Below are 21266 nucleotides of genomic sequence, written 5' to 3' on the forward strand. Positions count from 1 at the left end.
TATCTATTAAGAAAACATATGCTGCCTTTCCAGAGACCTGCTAAATGCAATTCACAAGTAAAACACTACAATAAAATCATAAAACAACTGCATTAAAAGAAGCCTTTAAAAACCACAAGAAGAAATCAAGCTGCAAAAAAGTTTTCTATGGTTTGGAGCCAAGTTTCCATGGAAACTGCCTCTGTCCTGTTAGCCTATTGTGAGAGTAAAATCCATTTAGGTGCTTGTGGTGTATCAAGGTACCTAGAAGGTCAATACCAGAAGATCGCCATTTTAATCTCAACTCACTCCCCCTCATACAAATATCCCTCAGTTTGTGACGTTCCAGATACACTGCAACATTTATCAGTGACATGGGACTTTGAGATTGTGAGGGGAGGCCATTTTGATTTCTTCTGATGACTATTTCCCCATTGCCCCTTGGGTCAACCCTACTGGTGGCCTTCTCACTTATTTGATATTTTCCAGTTCAAAGGATGAAGATTAACCTCCTTCCCATCGGTGAACCAAGAATGGGGACATTTTGGGAGGGGCTGAAAATTCATTCTAAACAGGTAGCCGGCTCAAGGTTGACTCAGCCTTCCATCCTTCCGAGGTCGGTAAAATGAGGACCCAGCTTGCTGGGGGTAAAGGGAAGATGCCTGAGGAAGGCACTGGCAAACCACCCCATAAACACAGTCTGCCTAGTAAACATCAGGGTGTGACATCACCCCATGGGTGCTTGCACAGGGGACCTTTACCTTTAAAAGGGAATAACAGGTAAAGATGGTGGTGTGTTTTTTTTTTGGTGTAAGACTAAAGGGCTTCTTAGAGATGCTTTACAGAGAGATAGATCACGATGGGTAGCTGTGTTAGTCTGTCAATATCAGTGGAAAAGAGCAAGAGTCCAGTAGCACCTTAAAGACTAAAAATTTCTGGCAGGGTATGAGCTTTTGCGAGCCACAGCTCACTTCTTCAGATAGAGTTGATAGAGACTAGAATCTGCCAGTACTCCTACTGCCAGTGCACTAAAACAATCACATAGGGTGCTCCTGTGAATATTTATGGCCTACTGTGTGATCTCTTGTGTGGCACTTCCAAATAAAGGACTTACAAAGAATGACCAGTGACGGGCTGCAGAAACTTTTAAGGACTATTAATGAACATGTCAATTACCAGTAATGTTCAGTGATACAGTTTTTAGTTATGCGGATGGGTTTTCTTATACTGCCGTTTTTGTGGACTGCTCCCTCTGAATTTTGACATAGTTTGGCTCCTTAACCCTAAAAGGTTACAGAGACCTACATTAAAGGATCTTAGGTAACAGAGTCAAGAGAAGCCCTTGGCTGAATCCTTGGAGCTGATAGCGCCTTTCAGAACAGCAAATCCTGGCTGGATGGACCAGTGTTTGATATAGCCCTCTTACTTTACTCAGTTACTTGGGAGGGTGAGATGAAGCATGTGATTAACGTTGGTTAAAAGTGAGTGAATAGTGGGAAGGAGGGGCTGTGGCTCAGCGGTAGAGCATCTGCTTGGCATGCAGAAGGCCCCGATTCAATCCCCGGCATCTCCAGTTAAGGGGACTAGGCAGGCAGGTGATGTGAAAGACCTCTGCCTGAGACCCTGGAGAGCTGCTGCCGGTCAGAGTAGACAATACTGGCTTTGCTGGACCAAGGGTCTGGTTCAGTATAAGGCAGCTTCATGTGTGGCAATTTTGCAGTCCCTAGCCTAGAACTCATCATAGGGTTTTCTTTTGAAATGTGGTGTTGGAGAAGAGTGTTACGGATACCGTGTACTGCCATAAAAAGAAATCAGTGGGTTCTAGATCAAATCAAGCCTGAACCGACCCTAGAAGCTAAAATGACTAAACTGAAGCTATCGTGTTTTGGTCACATTATGAGAAGGCAAGTGTGTGTGTGTTAAGTGCCGTCAAGTCGTTTCCTACTCATGGCGACCCTATGAATGAAAGTCCTCCAAAATGTCCTATCTTTCATAGTGGGTAGCCGTGTTAGTCTGTCTGCAGTAGTAGAAAAGAGCAAGAGTCCAGTAGCACCTTAAAGACTAACAAAAAATATTTTCTGGCAGCGTATGAGCTTTTTCTTCAGATAACAGATGGTATCTGAAGAAGTGAGCTGTGGCTCATGAAAGCTCATAAACTGCCAGAAAATATTTTTGTTAGTCTTTAAGGTGCTACTGGACTCTTGCTCTGTCCTATCTTTGACAGCCTTGCTCAGATCTTGCAAACTGAAGGCTGTGGCTTCCTTTATTGAGTCAATCCATCTCTTGTTGGGTCTTCCTGGGAAAGACAGTCGTGCTAGGAAAAGTTGAGGGCAGCAGGAAAAGAGGAAGATCCAACAGGAGATGGTTTTACTCATAAGGAAGCCACAGCTTGCAAGATCTGAGCAAGGCTTCAAAGATAGGACATTTTGTGTAAAGCCTGTATTATTGTATCAATTCTCAATGACAATAACACAGCAGGAGGTTGAAAGATTAAACAATCTGTTTATTGCGGCCAAAATAAAGCAGCCGGGTGCAATCGCCCCAAAGCGCAGGACAATTCACACAACAGAACAAAGGATTGCAACAACGTTTATAACTTTGGGTCAGGGGTGTTACCATGACGTCGATTTACTGCACATTGGTTGTCTACTTCACTTTAATCAGCATAGCGTATTAGACATTGGTCAAAGCTGTCTCTAAGCAAGCATTAGGTCTTGTGACCACATTCCTAAGGACGAAGGTAAGATACTGTTTTTCTCTACTGGTGAGAGGCCGTACCAGGCAAGCAATGTAGGCTTTCATTCTGGCAGCTCACAGTGGCGACTGCCAGACTCATGCTAACTTAAACTAATACACATTAGGGCACCTGTTTCAAGGATCAATGTGTGTGTAAAGTGTCTTCAAGTCACAGCCGACTTATGGTGACCCCTTTTGGGGTTTTCATGGCAAGAGACTCTCAGAGGTGGTTTGCCAGTGCCTTCCTCTGCACAGCAACCCTGGACTTCCTTGGTGGGCTCCCATCCAAATACTAACCAGGGCTGACCCTGCTTAGCTTCTGAGATCTGATGAGATCAGGCTAGCCTGGGCCATCCAGGTCAGGGCTCAAGGATCGATACTTTACCCCTTATACCTGGGGCTGCATGTTAATTACACACATGTGCTTTCACATGGGATTGTGCTAGATGCTAACCCTTATATTCTGTCTGGGCTTAGCATCTTTATAAGTGCGAGTATGCCGACTGAGCATCAAGCATACATTTCAAATACATCTCCCATAGCATATAATGGTCACGTCATGAGACGACAAGAGTCACTGGAAAAGACCGTCATGATAGGAAAAGTTGAGGGCAGCAGGAAAAGAGGAAGACCCAACAAGAGATGGATTGACTCAATAAAGGAAGCCACCGCCTTCAATTTGCAAGATCTGAGCAAGGCTGTCAAAGATAGGACATTTTGGAGGACTTTCATTCATAGGGTCGCCATGAGTCGGAAGCGACTTGACGGCACTTAACACACACAAGCATATAATGCATTCAGGCATTACATTTGGAAGACTTCGATTATTAGGGTCGCCGTGAGTCGGAAGCGACTCGACGGCACTTAACACACACACACACACACACGCAACAGATGCATCCCTCAAAGCTCGGGTTCTGTTGAGTTCCGCTTGAAGGCACAACCCACGGTCCAGAGAAAAGGCTCTGGGGAGGAGCCGCGCCGCCCCTGCCGCTGGAAGCATAGCCGCCGGCGGGGGCCTCCCCTCGCCAGGTGGCCGCCGGAGAGGAGGGGCGCCGGGCTTCCAATCTGTTGCACGACTCCGGGGCGCGGTGGGGGGCGCCCTCGCCCGGAGCTGCCGGGGGGCTAGGGGCAGGGGGAGCCCGAGGTGGCCGCCCTGCGGTGAACCCCAGGGCTGCCAGGGGTCCCGCGCCCCGAGGGCGAAAGCCGCAGACTCCGGAGCCGCCTGATCCTCCCCACCCTTCGCCAGCCGGCGCGCCTCGCATGGGCCGAGCTGCCCGGGCAGGCGAGCAGGGGCAGGGGAGGAGGGGGCGCCGGCCGCCGCGTCCCGGCGCCAGGCGAGGTGAGTGGGAGAGGCGCCTGGCTCGGGAGGGAGGGAGGATGGCCCCCTGGCCGAGGGGAGCGGGTGGGATTGCGGGCGTGGTCGCCCGGGGAAGGGGGCTCGCGGAGTTAGCGCGTGTTGCGCCGGTTTTGTCCCGTCCACGTTCTCGACCCGCGACAGTCCGCCCCCGGGCAGAGTTTTGGGAATTCGGTTTGGGGGGATGTATACCTAGAGCGGCAAATCTAAGGCAAAACCTCCCGTGCATAAATGGCCCTAGAATCGGAAGGGACCACCGAGGTCAGTTACTTGTCTACAGAGTCTAGTTTTGCCTTTATTCTCTTAGCTGCCCAGTTCTTAACTAGAAGCTAAAACGACTAAACTGAGGCTGTCGTATTTTGGGCATGGCATGAGACGACAAGAGTCACTGGAAAAGACGGTCATGGTAGGAAAAGTTGAGGGCAGCAGGAAAAGAGGAAGACACGACAAGAGATGGATGGACTCCATAAAGGAAGCCACCGCCTTCAGTTTGCAAGATCTGAGCAAGGCTGTCAAAGATAGGACATTTTGGAGGACTTTCATTCATAGGGTCGCCGTGAGTCGGAAGCGACTTGACAGCACTTAACACACACACACACACACACACACACACACACACACTAGGGTCATCTAGTCCAACCCCCTACACAATGCAGGAAATTCACAACTAATTCACAAGCCCTGGTGACTTTAACCCACGGGTGACCTGCTGTAGCTGCACTTGGACCTTGCCCCCCCCCCCAAGTATGTGTGTGTGTGTGTGTGTGGGTTGGACTATCTTGGAAGAAGAAGTTGGTTTTTATATGCCAACTTTCTCTGCCGCTCAAACCGGCTTACCACCGCCTTCCCTTCCCCTCCCCACAGCAGACGCCCTGTAAGGTAGGTGGGGCTGAGAGAGCTGTAAGAGAACTGTGACTTGCCCAAGGTCACCCAGCTGGCTTCATGGGGAGGTGTGGGGAGACAAATCCAGTTCACCAGATTAGCCTCCGCCACTCGTGTGGGGAGTGGGGAATCAAACCCGGCTCTCCATGTCAGACTTCTACTGCTCCAAGCCACCTCTCATAACCAGTACACCAGGCTGTGCATGTTTACTTTGGAAATGAACCTTGCTATACTCAGTGGGGCTTCCCAGTAACCACCCCTTTCCATGGGAGGCCATTGATTTCAGAGGAATGTTACTCTGTGTATGCTTAGTGGGAGTACCTCCTAGTAGGCCGGTAGGATCAGAGTCTTTTTATCATCTTCAGGAACATGGGTGATCTGTAGGATGATAGTGATTTCAAACACACTTGCGCGAAAAGGCAAGCTGGTCTCCGGAGAGATCAATGGAGCTTGTTTCCCTTTTAAACTTTCATTTTGCGGTCCAGGAAATTAAAAGTGTGTGTTGGGTGTTAAGAGCTGTCAGGTCGCTTCCAACTCATGGCACGACATTCTTAAATGGAAGTCTCGGGGAACCTTTGGGGTGCCCTGAGGCTCCTGTTTCTTTTTCCTGCTACAGACTACCATGGGATAAAATAATCGACATTGGTGGCAAATCTCCAAAGATCCGAATGGGCGTAGGATTTTGAAACCTGAAACCCAGAAGCAACAGTAGGGTTCTACTTTTATCTGGCATAACCAAAACTGCAGGAATTATTCAAAAGTGATCCTAGTGAAGAAGAGCTCCTGTTTCTATAGCTCTTTCTTGTAGAAAGGGGAATCGGATGGGGCTATTTGGGTGGAACACAGGCAGGATGGTGCTGCTGCAGTCGTCTTGTTTGTGGCTTCCTAGAGGCACCTGGTTGGCCACTGTGTGAACAGACTGCTGGACTTGATGGGCCTTGGTCTGATCCAGCAGGGCCTTTCTTATGTTCTTATGTTGGGGAGAGGGGGGACCTAACATTTGAAGAGCTCTACTTTGAGTAAGGAAGGGAAAACAAGCTAATCTGATGATGATCTGCTAGTTTCTTGATACAGTTGAGAATAGCAATTGCTGCTTTTGAGTTTACCATGGAATTAGCAAAACAAGTTACTTGTTTATAGAGTCTAGTTTTGCCTTTATTCTCTTAGCTGCCCAGTTCTTAACTAGACAGAACTGGGCTGCATCTGCAACCTATCCCGGGGTTGCTAGTTACAATTCCAGTGATATTATTTCCAGACACTTAATTTTAAGAGAAAAGGAATTTCAAACTTTTGTGGTTTTTTTGTCATTTTATTGTGCAAAAGTATGCTACAAATAATATGGGTATGTTTACTTAATAGGTGGAATTCTCTGCTTCTTGCCTTACTGCCAAAGAGACATTACGTCTATTTTTCTGGCACAGTAATAACATGCTTTGTAAAACAGTGTTCCGAAAATGGCATTAAAATGTGTTGTAAATTAAATAGAACTCTCCCTCAATTAAGTGATGGACACATCACACACAATAATTTCCTATGCAGGCATTAGTACCCATGAGCATTGCATAAACCACCCTTTTGCCACCAAATTTTATTAGTTAAGGATCAGCTGGTAGGTGATGTGAAAGACCTCCACCTGAGACCCTGGAGAGCTGCTGCCAGTCTGAGTAGACAATACTGACGTTGATGGAACGTTGATCAGATTCCGTAAAGGCAGATTCATGTATGTGTGTTTGTGGTCTTTGCCATGGATCTGCTAACCACCTTGGAAATATTTGCAATGAAAACTGCTTTCTAATAAGTGTGTTGAGGGTTAGAGAGTGTTTCAGCTGCTCCTGCCCATACATATTCAGTTGTGTATTGGCTCGAGGGCCCCACTCTTGACACTGACTGCATTATTCATGTTTTAACATCATGTAAATGCAGGAGAACCCCTTATCCAAACTTGAGTCCAACCTTGGAGCTGACAAAAATCATTGTAAGTTTCATGTACCTGTTTCAGTGTAATCCCAGGACTCTTGTTGACTGAATCCTGCTTTCAATGCCTCCTATGGGTCACTGGGGATGTGGGGGGAAGAGGTAGTTGTTAATTTCCTACATGGTGCAGGGGGTTGGACTAGATGACCCTGGTGATCCCTTCCAACTCTATGATTCTATGATTCTAGATAGGTGCGCTGTCATTTGAGTGGTTTCTCTGAGGCCAGACATTGATATGGTTCCAACTTTCCTCCAATTTAAGCAGCTGTTCAGTTGGAGGTAGGCTTCTCAAACTGGAGGAAAGCTTCAAACCTTCTTCAGTGGAGTGGTCTGCTCAGGGTAGAATCCACCCCATTTTATATATGTCCAGTTGTTTAGTTTAGGGGCCTTTCCTTTCTTGTACTGTGTTACCTAATACTCTGGCGTAATTCCTGACTTTGATATCAGTTGCAGGTAAAGCGAGTCATTCTTGGGTTACTGGTGACCCAGTTCTTGTTTTTCGTCAGTCAAGAGACTTTAATCCTGAATTGATTTTTTTCCTGACATTGTAAATGTTCATTGGATTGTAATAAGAAAATTAAAAGGTCCGTAAATTTCGGGATCTCGCTTGCTGATCATAAATATTGATTAAGCATCCGCTTGCTGAAAAATTACCCTTATTTCTTTCTCTATTCTTTTTTCTATAATGGAGTGCTAATAGAATGAAAAGAACTGGGTTTTGTTCACTAGGGCCAAAAGACCAAAGCACTATTTTGCATGATTTATTTATATAACGATCGAATATACATTTATTATTTGCGGTGTGTTCAATCACTTCATGTATATTCAATATACAGCCACTGCAAGGTAGAGCCGTGTTTTCCTCATATTGCAGATGGGTGAGTGTGGAAGCTGTAACTGGGCTACCCAGTGAGTTAATGGCGACAGTGATTATTTGAATGCAGGACTTTGGATTCACATCTGAAGTAGCACTGAATATAGTAGTTAGAATGCCATTCAAGGACTGGGGAGATTCAGGTCCAAATCCCCCACTCAAGTTACCGATCTTACTGTGTGACTTTGGGTCAGTCACTCTCAGTCTAGCCTACCTCACACTGGTATTGCTGAGAATAAAATGGTGGAAGGAGAACCTGATCTCCTTGAAGGAGAGGCAGGATAGAAATGTGACACATAGACAGATCGTGACAAAGTGAATTGTCAATCGTTTTATAGGAGAGTATCTTTTTAAAATGTCTTTAACTGGATGGCCCAGGCTAGCCCTGTCTTGTCAGATCTCAGAAGCTAAGCAGCGTTGGCCCTAGTGAGTACTTGGATGGGAGACCACCAAGGAAGTCCATGGTTGCTTTGCAGAGGCAGGCAATGGCATCCCACCTCTGCCTTCTCTTGCCTTGAAAATCATACGGGGTTGTCATACGGGACTGCAACTTGACAATACTTTCCACTACCATCGTTTTTAAAAAATGAAAGTAGGAACAACAAATACTACTTTAACTACTTATTGTTGCTAGAACTTTGTCCCAGTGGCCTAATCAGGGTGAAGCTTATGAACTAGATTTATTCAAGGTTAGAGAAAATATTAGGTTGTGACCTGGTTGGCCCCAGTCCAACTCCCAGTCATGCATATCTATCTTAATTGAAATAATGTATGTTTACGCAACTCCTAAAAGTTCCATTTTCTTGGAAGTCTGTCAATTAGACAACCAGTACCTGGGCACCAGTAAGAGCTCATCTTTATGTTTACCTTGTGGTGGTGATGCCAGCCAAGTGAACTCATTGCCACTACTGTATCTGCACAAAGCCATCCAGCGGAATTGTTCCCATAAGTAAGAGATCTTTAAAACTATCCCTCTGGTGATTTAGACCCAAAACTGGCTTAGGCTATGCAAGTTCATCAGTTCAGTCTTGGAATGTTATCGGAGCTTCATCTAATCAAAATTGCTTGGGTGAGTTCAATTATTCTGGACAAGTTGCTAGCCATAGGGGGCTTAATTGACTGGGACCAGGAAACAAAGTGCAGCTTTAAAGGAGGGGGTAGAGCCAATTGTCTTGAAAGGCAGTTGTGAAATGCTTTCTTTAAAAGTCTCCTTGGGACCTTAAGGATCTTAGACTCATAGAGTTGGAAGGGACCATACAGGCCATCTAGTCCAACTCCCTGCTTAATGCAGGATCAGCCTAGAGCATCCCTGACAAGTGCTTGTCCAGCCTCTGCTTAAAGACTGCCAATGAGGGGGAGCTCACCACATCCATAGGTTGCTGAGTCCACTGTCAAACTACTCTTACTGTAAAAAAATCTTAACAGTATCCAGTAGATGAGGGCCGAAACCAAAGCTCATCCAGATACGATGGAGTTGGTACTGGCCAGTCAGGTATCAAAGAGTTGGCCTAGTCTGGATGGGGTTCCACTGCTTCTAAAGGAGCAGGGTTTTTAGATCTGACAGTGTAAATGTGCAGGTCTCCTCTTTAGTATACAGTATGTTTAGTATCTTTCACCAACTTCAGTTGTTGTGCCAATTGTGGCCCTTCCTTGAGAGGCAAGATTTGGCATCAACTACTCATGCTCTGGTGACATCCAGAATAGATTACTGTAAGTCACTCTTCGTAGGGCTGCCTGTGATTGTTCAGCAGGTTCAGTTGGTGCAAAATGTGGAGGCTAGTCTGTTGATAGTTGATGCCTTGAGAGAACACATCTTGCTGTTTCTTAGTCAACTGCCCTGGCTACCAGTTTGCTTCCAGGCCTAATTCAAAGAGCAGGTTGTCACCTCTGAAGCAGATCGGGGTCAGGGCATGTCAAGGCTTGGTGGGTTCCGTGTCTAGAAAGGAAGACTGCTACATGGTACTGTATTCTATGCTGCTTTTAATCTAGATTTTAGAATAATGGAATCATATAGTTGGAAGAGACCACCAGGACCATCTAGTCCAACCTCCTGCACAATGCAGGAAATTCACAACTATCTCCCCCCCACACTCCAAGTGACCCCTGCTCCATGCCCAGAAGATGGCCAAGATGCCCTCCCTCTCATAATATGTCTAAGGTCATAGAATCAGCCTTGCTGACAGATGGCCATCTAGTCTCTGCTTAAAAACCTCCAGGGAAGGAGAACTTACCACCTCCCAAGGAAGCCTGTTTCTCTGAGGAACCGCTCTAACTGTTAGAAAATTCTTCCTAATGTCTAGATAGAAACTCTTTTGATTTAATTTCAACCTGTTGGTTCTGGTCCAATCTTCTGGGGCAACAGAAAACAACTCCACACCATCTTCTATAAGACACCTCTTCAAGTACTTGAAGATGGTTATCATATCACCTCTCGGTCTTCTCTGCAGGCTAATTATTGACTCTTACTGTGTTTAATCATTTTAATGTTTATATCGCATTATTTTGTTACCATAGTTTTATTTGTAAGCTGTTTTTGTTGACAGGCAGGATTAAAATCTTCCAAACATAAAGGTAAATTGAGTGCTTTATGGAGATTGATAAGCATAAATAGATGATTTCCTGTCCCCAGGGCGCCTGCAATATAAGAGTGTGGCTGGAGAAGAAGATAAGAGTAGGGTTGTATAATGTTGCCAACCTCCACGTCGGGCCTTGAGATCTCCAGGGATTACAACTGATCTCTAGACTACAGAGATCAGATCCCCTGGAGAAAATGGCTGCTTTGGAGGTTGGACTCTATGGCATTATACCCAGCTGAGGTCCCTCCCCTTCCCAACCCCCCCAAGGCTCCACCCTCAAAATTTCCAGGAATTTCCTTGCTTGCAGTTGGCAGGCCTAGGGTAGTGTGAGCAAATACGTCCGGCTGTAATGGCCCATATTCTGTCCTTGTCTTTGTGGGTTTTTTTTTTTTAATGAGTATACAAACTCTACGAGTGTGTGTATTTTTCTGCTGACTTTCAACTTTTAATAATGATGGATTCAATGCATAAATTTTGGTTTTGTTTCTAGGGATTAATATTTGAGATGATGCCCTTAACTGGCAAAACGATAACATTTGATAACTTTCCCGATCCTTCGGATACCTGGGAAATAACTGAGACTATCGGCAAAGGAACGTATGGCAAAGTTTTTAAGGTATTCAACAAGAAAAATGGGAGCAAAGCAGCGGTCAAAATCTTGGATCCTGTTCACGTAAGCAACTTTAAGTTAATAACTGTGACTGTCACATACTTTTCTTGCACTGTTATCAAAATAGGAACCGTAAACAAAATGTACAATATAAATTATTTTGTGCTAAATCTACTGCTACATAAGATTGGTGTTTTTGGAAGAGGGCATGAACTTCGTGTTGTTGCTTTTTAAAAAAGATACATGGATATTTCTGCATACCAACATATCTAGAACTATGTTGGCTAACATAAGCACTAACTTGGAACATATGGGTGTGGTAGTCAATCTAATGAGTTAAGATCACATAGAGTAATCTTAATGTAAAGTATCCGGAAAGGTGGGACACATTGGGGTTTCCCCAGATTAATGTGAAAGTACAACAAATTGGGCATTCATAAATAGGGTTGCTGGGTCCCTCTTCGCCACTGGTAGGAGGTTTTTTGGGCGGAGCCTGAGGAAGGCAGGGTTTGGGGAGGGGAGGGACTTCAATACCATAGAGTCCAATTGCCAAAGTGGCCATTTTCTCCAGGGGAACTGATCTCTATTGGCTGGAGATCAGTTGTAATAGCAGGAAATCTTCTGCTAGTACCTGGAGGTTGGCAACCCTATTCATAAATATTCACACAGTTTATAACCATGTGTTCTACACACTCATGGATTTTCATGGCAATGTATTCTACACAAGGTTGATTATGAATTAGATACTTTACAACACAGTCCTAAGCAGAGATATGCCTTCTAAGCTCATTGCCTTCAGCTGACTTAGTATCGTGTAGCTCCGTTTAGGACTGCACTGCTAGTATATCTTCTCAACGAATCAAAGCTTCTGTGGCACAGAACGGGGAGGCTTGTTCCTGATGAGTGTGGGTTGATGAGAGCACATTACTGCTTTGTTCACAAGTTTGTATGAGCACAATCGAAAATATGGGTCAGAACTGGCATTAATAATGTCATACCAGGGTGCCTAAGATACTGCTTCTTCCCTTGTGTCTTATTCCAGTTTTTCCAGATCAGGAGTGCCTTCCTGGACTTCCATTGATACTCTGGGTTCAGGATTAGATTTACATTTTTTTAAGGGAAGCAAAAGTACAAATTGACACTCCCATATATCACATACGTATTTTTTCTTTATATAATCTGCTGCTGCCCCCCTCTGCATGCTTCTTGGGGCAGGTGCCCCCTTGGCCTCCCCCCCCCCCGCAATCCTGACTGAGTTAGAACATCAAGTACAAGCAAGAATGGTTTCTTATTGGCTATCCCACAACAATGGCCTGACACTTAAAAAAATGGTGAGGCCTTTTTATCGGGGGTGGCTTCTTGTGGCTTATGTCTCGTACATTTATTTGTATCCTTTCTTGATATACTCTATCTGGCCTTACAACCTATTGGGTCTATTGCCTGCCTCTACCAGTTTTCCTTATCCAGCAATACCCCCTTGTTGCTTACATAAGAACATAAGAAAAGCCATGCTGGATCACACCAAGGCCCATCAAGTCCAGCAGTCTGTTCACACAGCGGCCAACCAGGTGCCTCTAGGAAGCTCACGAACAAGACGACTGCAGTAGCAGCATTGTCCTTCCTGTGTTCCACTGCACGTAATATATTTGGCGTGCTCCTCTGATCCTGGAGAGAATAGGTATGCATCCTGACTAGTATCCATTTTAACTAGTATTCATGAATACCCCTTTCCTCCATGAACATGTCAACTCCTCTCTTAAAGCCTTCCCAGTTGGCAGCCATCACCACATCCTGGGGCAGGGAGTTCCACAATTTGACTATGCATTGTGTGAAGAAACACTTTCTTTTATGAGTTTTGAATCTGTCACCTTCCAGCTTCAGCAGGTGACCCCGTGTCCTAGTATTATGAGAGAGGGAGAAAAGCTTCTCCCTGTCCACTCTCTCCAAACCATGCATAATTTTATAGACCTCTATCGTGTCTTCCCTTAGCCGCCTTCTTTCCAAGTTAAACAGCCCTAAGCGTTTGAGGTGTGTGCATGGTATCCCAGTGCCGGTGCTAAGGCTTGCTTAGTCTGAGAGACACAGCCATGTCAAGTACTGTTGGAGTACAGCTGGACTGACCCAAAAAGGCACAAAGCTGATTCACTATCTGATTGAATGTATTAATTGATATTCATACACGCTAATGTAATATGTTTGTTATTTAAGAGTTTGTTCCCTGCCTGCTAGTCTCCCTGTGTATTCTGTCTATCTTTCCCACTGCTTGAAGTTTGCTATACTCTGGATGATGGGGATAGGCCATGGCTCAGTGGTAGAGCATCTGCTTGGCATGCAGAAGGTCCCAGGTTCAATCCCCGGCATCTCCAGTTAAAGGGTCTAGGCAAGTAGGTGATGTGAAAGACCTCAGCCTGAGACCCTGGAGAGCCACTGCCGGTCACAGTAGACAATACTAACTTTTATGGACCAAGGGTCTGATTCAGTATAAGGCAGCTTCATGTGTGTTCAATGAGGAAATGTGTGGGCGGAGCTTGCACTGTTCTCAGGGTTAGATTGCATGTCATTTAGGTATGTTCTTTCTCTGCTTTTCTATGGTCTGTTGGCTTTACGTCTCTTGAAAAGGTCAACCCTTGACAAAATGTGGCAGGACAGCATCCTTGTCTACAAGAGGGCTTGCAGCATACAAAACGTCGAAACGTTTGGTAGTATCCTCCCACTCTGTGTATGGAACACTGCGTTTACCCAATTTCTTCAGCCCCTTGCAGTCATTTCCGGGGCTGGTATGACCTGCACAGTGGAATGCATGCACAGGTTGGGTGGGCTGGAATGAGAAAGGAGCAGAGAATGAAATCATTCCCCTTCCTTCTGCAAGTGCTGCTCCACAGAGGAAAGGAGTAAAATTTGTTTCCTCCCCCTCTTCAGCTCACTGACCCTCTTCCAAGTGGATCCCCAAAAGATCTCTCTGGAGATCAGAAGGGGCTGCAGGAATGGAGAAGAGCGCAGGAGAACTTCCATGCCTGACCAGTATCCACACACCCACCATGAAGGGTTCTTTCTGGACAGATTATTTATCTTGCAAATTGCCAGAGCTTTGTAATATTACAGCATCTATCTGCTTCCAAAGAATTGGTCCCATTCCCAATGCATTAGTTGGTCTTCTTGTATGTGTTAAAATGTGAGATTATCATCTTCATGACATTAATTTAAGAAGAAGAGTTGGTTTTTATATGCCGACTTTCTCTGTCACTTAAGGGAGAATCAAACCGGCTTACAATCACCTTCCCTTCCCCTCCCCACAACAGACACCCTGTGAGGTAGGTGGGGCTGAGAGAGAATGACTTGCCCAAGGTCACCCAGCTGGCTTCGTGTGTAGGAGTGGGGAAACAAATCCAGTTCGCCAGATTAGCCTCCGCCGCTCACGAGGAGGAGTGGGGAATCAAACCCGGTTCTCCAGATCAGACTCCACCGCTCCAAGCCACTGCTCTTAACCACTATACCACGCTGCATCGAAACATCTTGTGGAGTTTCTCTACAGAGAGAGAAGGAGAATTCTGTTTTCTGTCATTATACTCCATGTTCATCTAAAAGATGTAATTATTTTTCAGCTCCCTTTATCAATGGGAGAAGGTCAGGAAAGCTTCTTATTGATAACTGAGGAAAGCAAAGGTTCTGAGCCAGCATCCCACACTGGAATAATGGAATGCCATTCCTAAAGGGGCTTCCTGTTCTTTTTTATGAGAGGGAAATGCTTTGCATTCAGAATGCTAAGGAATGCACAGTTGCACATTAAATGTTCCTTTCCCGTGGAAGATGAGCATCCATAGCCTCTGGACCAAGACCAAATGCTACAGAAGGCAAGTGGGGGAAAGGAGAGCACAGCAAACAGGCGTTCAGCAGCACCAAGGGCAGGCTAGAAACTAGTTGTGACCTATACAACAGTTTGTGAGGCACACAGTTTGACTGTACAAACAAGGCAGCTCCTCTGTTACAGGGCAGCTCCTGTTTCTCCTCAGATACCCTCACATGGTCACCTGAAAGCTTACTAGGCAGACTGTTCATACTGTCCCATAATTCCCCTTCTTGGCCATATGTGGATGGGCAGGGGAGCAAAATGGGCTCAAACAGTAAAAATGTTCTGGTGGCAAGAATCAGAGAGTCTGCATGAATGCTTCTGTAATGTCTTATTTTCATATTTTGTTACATTCAGATGAGTTTGTGGAATAGTCATGCAGGCATGCAAGCTTATATTTAGTACAGAACTGGGCATCATAAAAACCCACATATTTCTGTTCATTACCCTATGTTGTTCCTTATTGCTGCCACAAAGCTATTTTTCCCAGTCTCTGGTCCCTTCATCCACCGAGTTCTTCCATTCTCTCTGTTGTTGCCATAAAATCGCTACTTTTTTTTTTTTTACTTTTGGAAAACCTGGTGCATCCACATAAGAGGGATGTCAGATGCCATCTGAACAATAGTTTCTGCTTCAGTGACACTGAATGTGACACCCCCGATCTGTGGAAGCTGGTCTGGCTGAATAAACTAGACTTAACGCTGCCTTCTACTGAAACGGAAGGAACATTTAGCGGCTGCAGAGGGAGCCATTGCGATAAACAAGAAAGGCGCTTGGGCTGAAGCTCCATTTTCCTTGAGGAATGCTAAGGCTGGAGAGAGGCTGAAAAACAAAGAATCTGCAGCGTGCTCTCTGTGTGCATGTGTATGTTCGTTTCTCAAATAATTACCATCTGTTTATGTAACACTGAAATATTTACTTCTGGGCTTGTGATGCGATTTTGTCAATAGCTCTCGAATGTTGCATCCGAATGATATCATAGCAGGAAGGTAACTAAGTAATGCCGCGGAGACATTTCTGACTGGAATAACTTGCAGTACAGAGTAACAGACTCAAGAGTCCAGTTTTAGATGAAAAGTTTTTTTTATTGCTTCGGTCAGGCACTGTAGAGAGCCACAGGAAAAAAACCACCTATGCTTTTGCAGTGAAGTTGCAACATATACACTAAGCATTAACTCAGCGAAGTTGTATTTTCTTTTAACCATCTTCCTCTCAAACACAAATCCTTCCTCCGGCATCCCCTGTCCAAGTATGTGGTGACAGCTGCCAACTTGGAAGGCTTTAAGAGGGGAGTGGACATGTTCATGGAGGATACGGTTACTAGTCCAAATGAATACTAGTCATAATGCATTCCTGTTCTCTCCAGTATCAGAGGAGCATGCCTATTATATTAGGTGCTGTGAAACACATGCAGGTTGCTGCTGCAGTTGTCTTGTTTGGGGGCTTCCTAGAGGCACCTGGTTGGCCGCTGTGTGAACAGACTGCTGGACTTGATGGGCCTTCGTCTCATCCAGCATGTATCTCTTTCCCCCCCTCAATGCTTTCCTTTCAGCAGGAGACTACAAGTAGCAGCATTTAACATCTTTTCCCAGGCATTTTAGCTGTATAGCACAAAGCATTATGAGTGATCATAACTAAGCGCAGTATTTTCTGGAGCTGTAACATTTCTCATTCCCCTCCCCCTATATCTTTAAATTTTATTCACTAAATAATCTTCAGAGGATGAGGATCGTTTTCATATATGTGATTTTTAACATTCTGTTTGCTTGCTCTTGTTGTGTGACCCTAGGACATTGATGAGGAAATTGAAGCTGAATACAACATCTTGAAAGCGCTCTCTGATCATCCAAACGTAGTGAAGTTTTATGGGCTTTATTACAAAAAAGATGTGAAGGATGGGGATCAACTCTGGCTGGTGCTGGAGGTAGGTAACTTTTCATATAAGTTGGGTTCTCTTCTCTTAGGTTTGTAAGGGGCTGCTGGGTCTCCATAACCCAAGGCTATCTTTATGAACGGCCAAGACAAAACTTGTAGCAATACTTTTGAGGGGCACAATCACATAGAAAGGTCTCTCTGGGTTTTGGCTTCCCATCTGTGAGATGTGCTGAAGCTTGAATCTATGTAATATCTGTTTGTATCATGAAATATTTTTAATATTGTGATGTTGGCCGCCCTGAGCCAAGCTTGCCAGGGGAGGGTGGGATATAAATAAAAGTTATTGTTGTTATTGTTTTTTTTTAATTATTTTTATTTTTATATAATGGGATACAGAAAAGAAAAAAGAAGGGAAGGAAAGGGGGGGGAATCAAGTAAAAACAATATGTTGGTGGCCAGGCTTCAGTATAATAATAAATACATACATCCGTCTTTAAATTTAGACTTGCACTATTAAAGTCCTATAATGATTATTAATTTATGGATCTTCTGAGTTACATATTAAAAAGCAAAGAAATTGGGAGTGCTAATTGATTATTGATATTCAACTAGCGACTATTACAATACAACTATACATACCCTTTTTTATATCAGTATTCTAAAACAACAAGCTTCTAATTTTAACTGCTAATTTAAAGTTTAGCCTCTACACTTGCAAAAAAGCCTGAGAACTTGAAACGCATGAATATTTGTCATATAGTGGTTGCCATTTCAACTTAAAATCATCTATTGGATTCTTTTTCATCAAATGTGTTAACCTTGACATCAAAGCATACTCAGATATTGTCGAAGGCTTTCACGGTCAGAGTTCATTGGTTCTTGTAGGTTATCCGGGCTGTGTAACCGTGGTCTTGGAATTTTCTTTCCTGACGTTTCGCCAGCAACTGTGGCAGGCATCTTCAGAGTAGTAACACTGAAGGACACTGTCCTTCAGTGTTACTACTCTGAAGATGCCTGCCACAGTTGCTGGCGAAACGTCAGGAAAGAAAATTCCAAGACCACGGTTACACAGCCCGGATAACCTACAAGAACCAACATACTCAGATAATTTATTAATCCATCCAGTCATGTCTGGGGAGGTAGGATTGTTGTTATTGTTGCCACCAGACAAATACTAGGCTGCTGTTGATACCATCTTTCTCTTTACCCACCCTAATTTGTACGGAGACTGCCAAAAAAACAAATCAGTGGGTTATAGATCAAATCAAGCCTGAACTGACCCTAGAAGCTAAAATGACTAAACTGAAGCTATCGTATTTTGGTCATATCATGAGACGACAAGAGTCACTGGAAAAGACAGTCATGCTAGGAAAAGCTGAGGGCAGCAGGAAAAGAGGAAGACTCAACAAGAGGTGGATGGACTCAATAAAGGAAGCCACAGCCCTCAATTTGCAAGACCTGAGCAAGGCTGTCAAAGATAGTACATTTTGGAGGACTTTGATTCATAGGGTCGCCATGAGTCGGAAGCGACTTGACGGCACTTAATGCACACACAATTTGTGTGCATCCTGGTATGCTACTTCTTAGTCCTGAGGCAGCTTAATTTTCTTGTCCTTTGGGCCACCAGTGGCTTCCTTGGGAGACAGCCTGAGACTGCCACATCATCCCCAGTGGGGGGATGTGCCTTTTCTGCTATCCCCAGAGAGTTACCAGGAAGCAGGGAGAATCCAATCCACAGTGGGAAGAGTGCAACAGAGGGAAGCGCGCTGGAGATCTAAGCTTGGAGAGAGTTAACTTTGCTGGAAGTGCATCTTATGTCCTTTTGCCCTGTTTCAGACATCCAGTGATTTCAAGCAGATATATGAAATGGCACAAGATGACCAGGCTGGCAAAAAGTTCCAGAAATGCCTGAGTGTGGTGGAAACTCTCCAGTCATTTGCTTATCCCTGTCTTCCTTTGTCTGTTTGTGTAATATGCCTGTGCAGGGATTGCTTTGTTTCTATATTACATTTTCTGTCGTACATATTACTGGTACTAGATATGGGGTGCTACTATCATCACCTAACATTTAAGGTGATGTGCATTGTGAAGTGATACACATTGGAACAAAAAATCCCATCTTTTAGCACATGCTGAAGGGGTCTGAACTTTCTGCGAAGGATAGGGAAAGAGACTTGGTGTCTTAGAGGATAGCTCAATGAAAATGTCGACCCAATGTGCCACATCAGTGAGAAAAGTAAAGTCTATGTTTGGGTTTGTTAAAAAGGGGATTGAAAATAGAACAGATGATATTATAACGCCCCTGTATAGATCTGTAGTGCAGCCTCATTTGTAATACCGTGTGCAGTTCTTCTCACTATATCTCAATAAGGATATCGCAGAGCTGGAAAAAGTACAGAAGAGGGCAAGCAAGGTGATTAGTGAGTAAGAGCGCCTTCCCCAGGAGGAAGGCTGATGAGTCTGGGACTTTTCTATTTAGACAAGCAATGATAGAAGAGAACGTGATACAGCAGGCTTGCCAACTCCAGGTTAGGAAATTCCTGGTGATGCGGGGGTTTAGCCTTGGGAGGGAGGGGAGGAATTCAGTTGTGTATAATGCTATAAAGTCCAACCTCCAAAGCAGCCATTTTCTCCAGGGGAAGCTGATCTCTGTAGTCTTCAGATCAGTTGTAATTCCAGGAGATCTCCAGGCTCAACCTAGAAGTTGGAAACCCTACAATAGATGTTTATAAAATGATGTGTGGGATAGAGAAACTGAATATAGGGAGCTTTCTCTCTTTCTCCTATAGTACTAGAACTCAGAGGTATCCAGTGAAGTTGATGGGCAGTAGATTTCTGGTTGGACAAAAGGAAATACTTCTTTACTCAACTGAGGGATTAAAATGTGGAATTCACTGCCAGAAGATGTAGTGATGGCCACAGGAATAAACGGCTTTAAAAGGGGATTAGACAGATTCATGGAGGATAGGTGAGTGGCTACTAGCCATGGTGATTAAAGGGAACCTCCACATCCAGAAGCAGTAAACCCCTGAACCCCAGTGCCAGAAGGCAACATCGGGGGAAGGCCTCAGCCTCTATGCCCGGTTGTTGGCCCTCCAGAGTAACTGGTTGGTCACTGTGTCAGACAAGATGTTGGACTAGAGAGACAACTGGTCTGATCCAGCGGGGCTCGTCTTACGTTCTTAAAATAACACTTTGTGTGTGTGAAGTGCCGTCAAGTCACAGCCGACTTATGGCGACCCCTTATGGGGTTTTCAAGGCAAGAGACTATCACAGGTGGTTTGCCAGTGCCTTTCTCTGCACAGCATCCCTTGTGTTCCTTGGTGGTCCCCCATCCAAATACTAACCAGGGCTGACCCTGCTTATCTTCTGAGATCTGACGAGATCAGGCTAGCCTGGGCCATCCAGGTCAGGGTGTGCTTACTTTGGGGCGGGGGGGGGGGAGAGTGTAAAATGTACATTCGAGTCTGAAAAGGCAGCGCTGGTTTCTATTGTTTCCTTGCTACAACAAAGTAGGCGAATGTATGATGATTCATCTCTGTAGTTTGGCAAGGCTTGCCCTGAGAGTGTCCCGCTTGGAATTCTTCCTTGTAGCTCCCCTTGAAGTTAATTAAAAATGCTAATTGTAAACGGCTAATCCCAAAGCATAATTATCACGGAGGATTATTGTGATCCGGCTGGCAGCAGTGTTTGCTAATTTAAAGCCTGCCTGAAGTGATACTAAGTTATATTACTTGGCAATGATCTTTTAAAAGTTAATATCAAGTGCTGGAATTTCATTCATATGAATTCTACAGGAAAGATGTATAAATATTTAAATGAACTGTAAATGTCCTCAGTAGATTTGTCTTTTATCGTCTTGTGAGCTTTGCTTTATAAAAAGAAATGAATTGAATGTTTGGTAAGGAATTAACAATAGGTTATGACACTGTTTAGTATGCAGGGACACCTAAGAAGTATATTTAGGGAGGGTGAACAACCCAGTTACGAATCCTGCAAGTCCATCGTATCTTGAAATTTTCTAGACCTCATGGTTGTAAATGGGGGGGGGGGGAATTAAATGAATTGAAGTGCTGCCCTAAATAGAGTTACACCCTCTTAAGGTCATTGACTTTGGTGGACTTCAGAGGGTGCAACTCTATGTAGGATGGCACTGTAAGTTGCTCTGTAATGTGTAGTGTTTTTACTCTGGGATTTATTTCTGACTGTACATGCTTAGGATTGCACTGTTTTGAGTAGCAAAGGATACGGGTTTTGTTTTTCTGCTGTGTTCTGTAGCTCCTGTCCACCGGTTCAGTAGTCTAAGTCTGGCAATGGGAGAATACGGAGGAGCACCCTTCTCATGTTTGCTCGCTTCTTAAATGTGCGCTGAAGGGCTGTGGTACAGGTGACTGGCTGTCTGCGTAATATTTTCTAGTTGCAGTTGTTCCATCCCTAGTTACAGACTTCTTCTGTTGGTATGGGGTGAAGGTGCTAGTTCTACCTCTCCTTCCAGATGCATTGCTGTGGTATTGTCACTGTTTGGGGGTTCGTTGTGTATGGGGTGTGTTTTCCAC

General features: G+C 44.6%; 1 protein-coding gene across 2 annotated transcripts in view; it reads left to right on the forward strand.

Moving 5' to 3' along the window:
* The first annotated feature begins 10883 nt into the window (after window positions 1-10883).
* The window catches only part of MYO3A (myosin IIIA), a 104562-nt gene continuing 94179 nt past the window's right edge, over window positions 10884-21266 (forward strand). For both annotated transcript variants that reach the window (XM_056856986.1, XM_056856985.1), the window contains exons 1-2: window positions 10884-11051; window positions 16625-16759. In XM_056856986.1, the coding sequence (XP_056712964.1) occupies window positions 10884-11051; window positions 16625-16759 (303 nt within the window). The remainder of the gene's footprint in view (window positions 11052-16624; window positions 16760-21266) is intronic.

The sequence above is a fragment of the Euleptes europaea genome, chromosome 11 (assembly GCF_029931775.1).
Source record: "Euleptes europaea isolate rEulEur1 chromosome 11, rEulEur1.hap1, whole genome shotgun sequence".
In the NCBI taxonomy this organism is placed as follows: Eukaryota; Metazoa; Chordata; class Lepidosauria; order Squamata; family Sphaerodactylidae; genus Euleptes; species Euleptes europaea.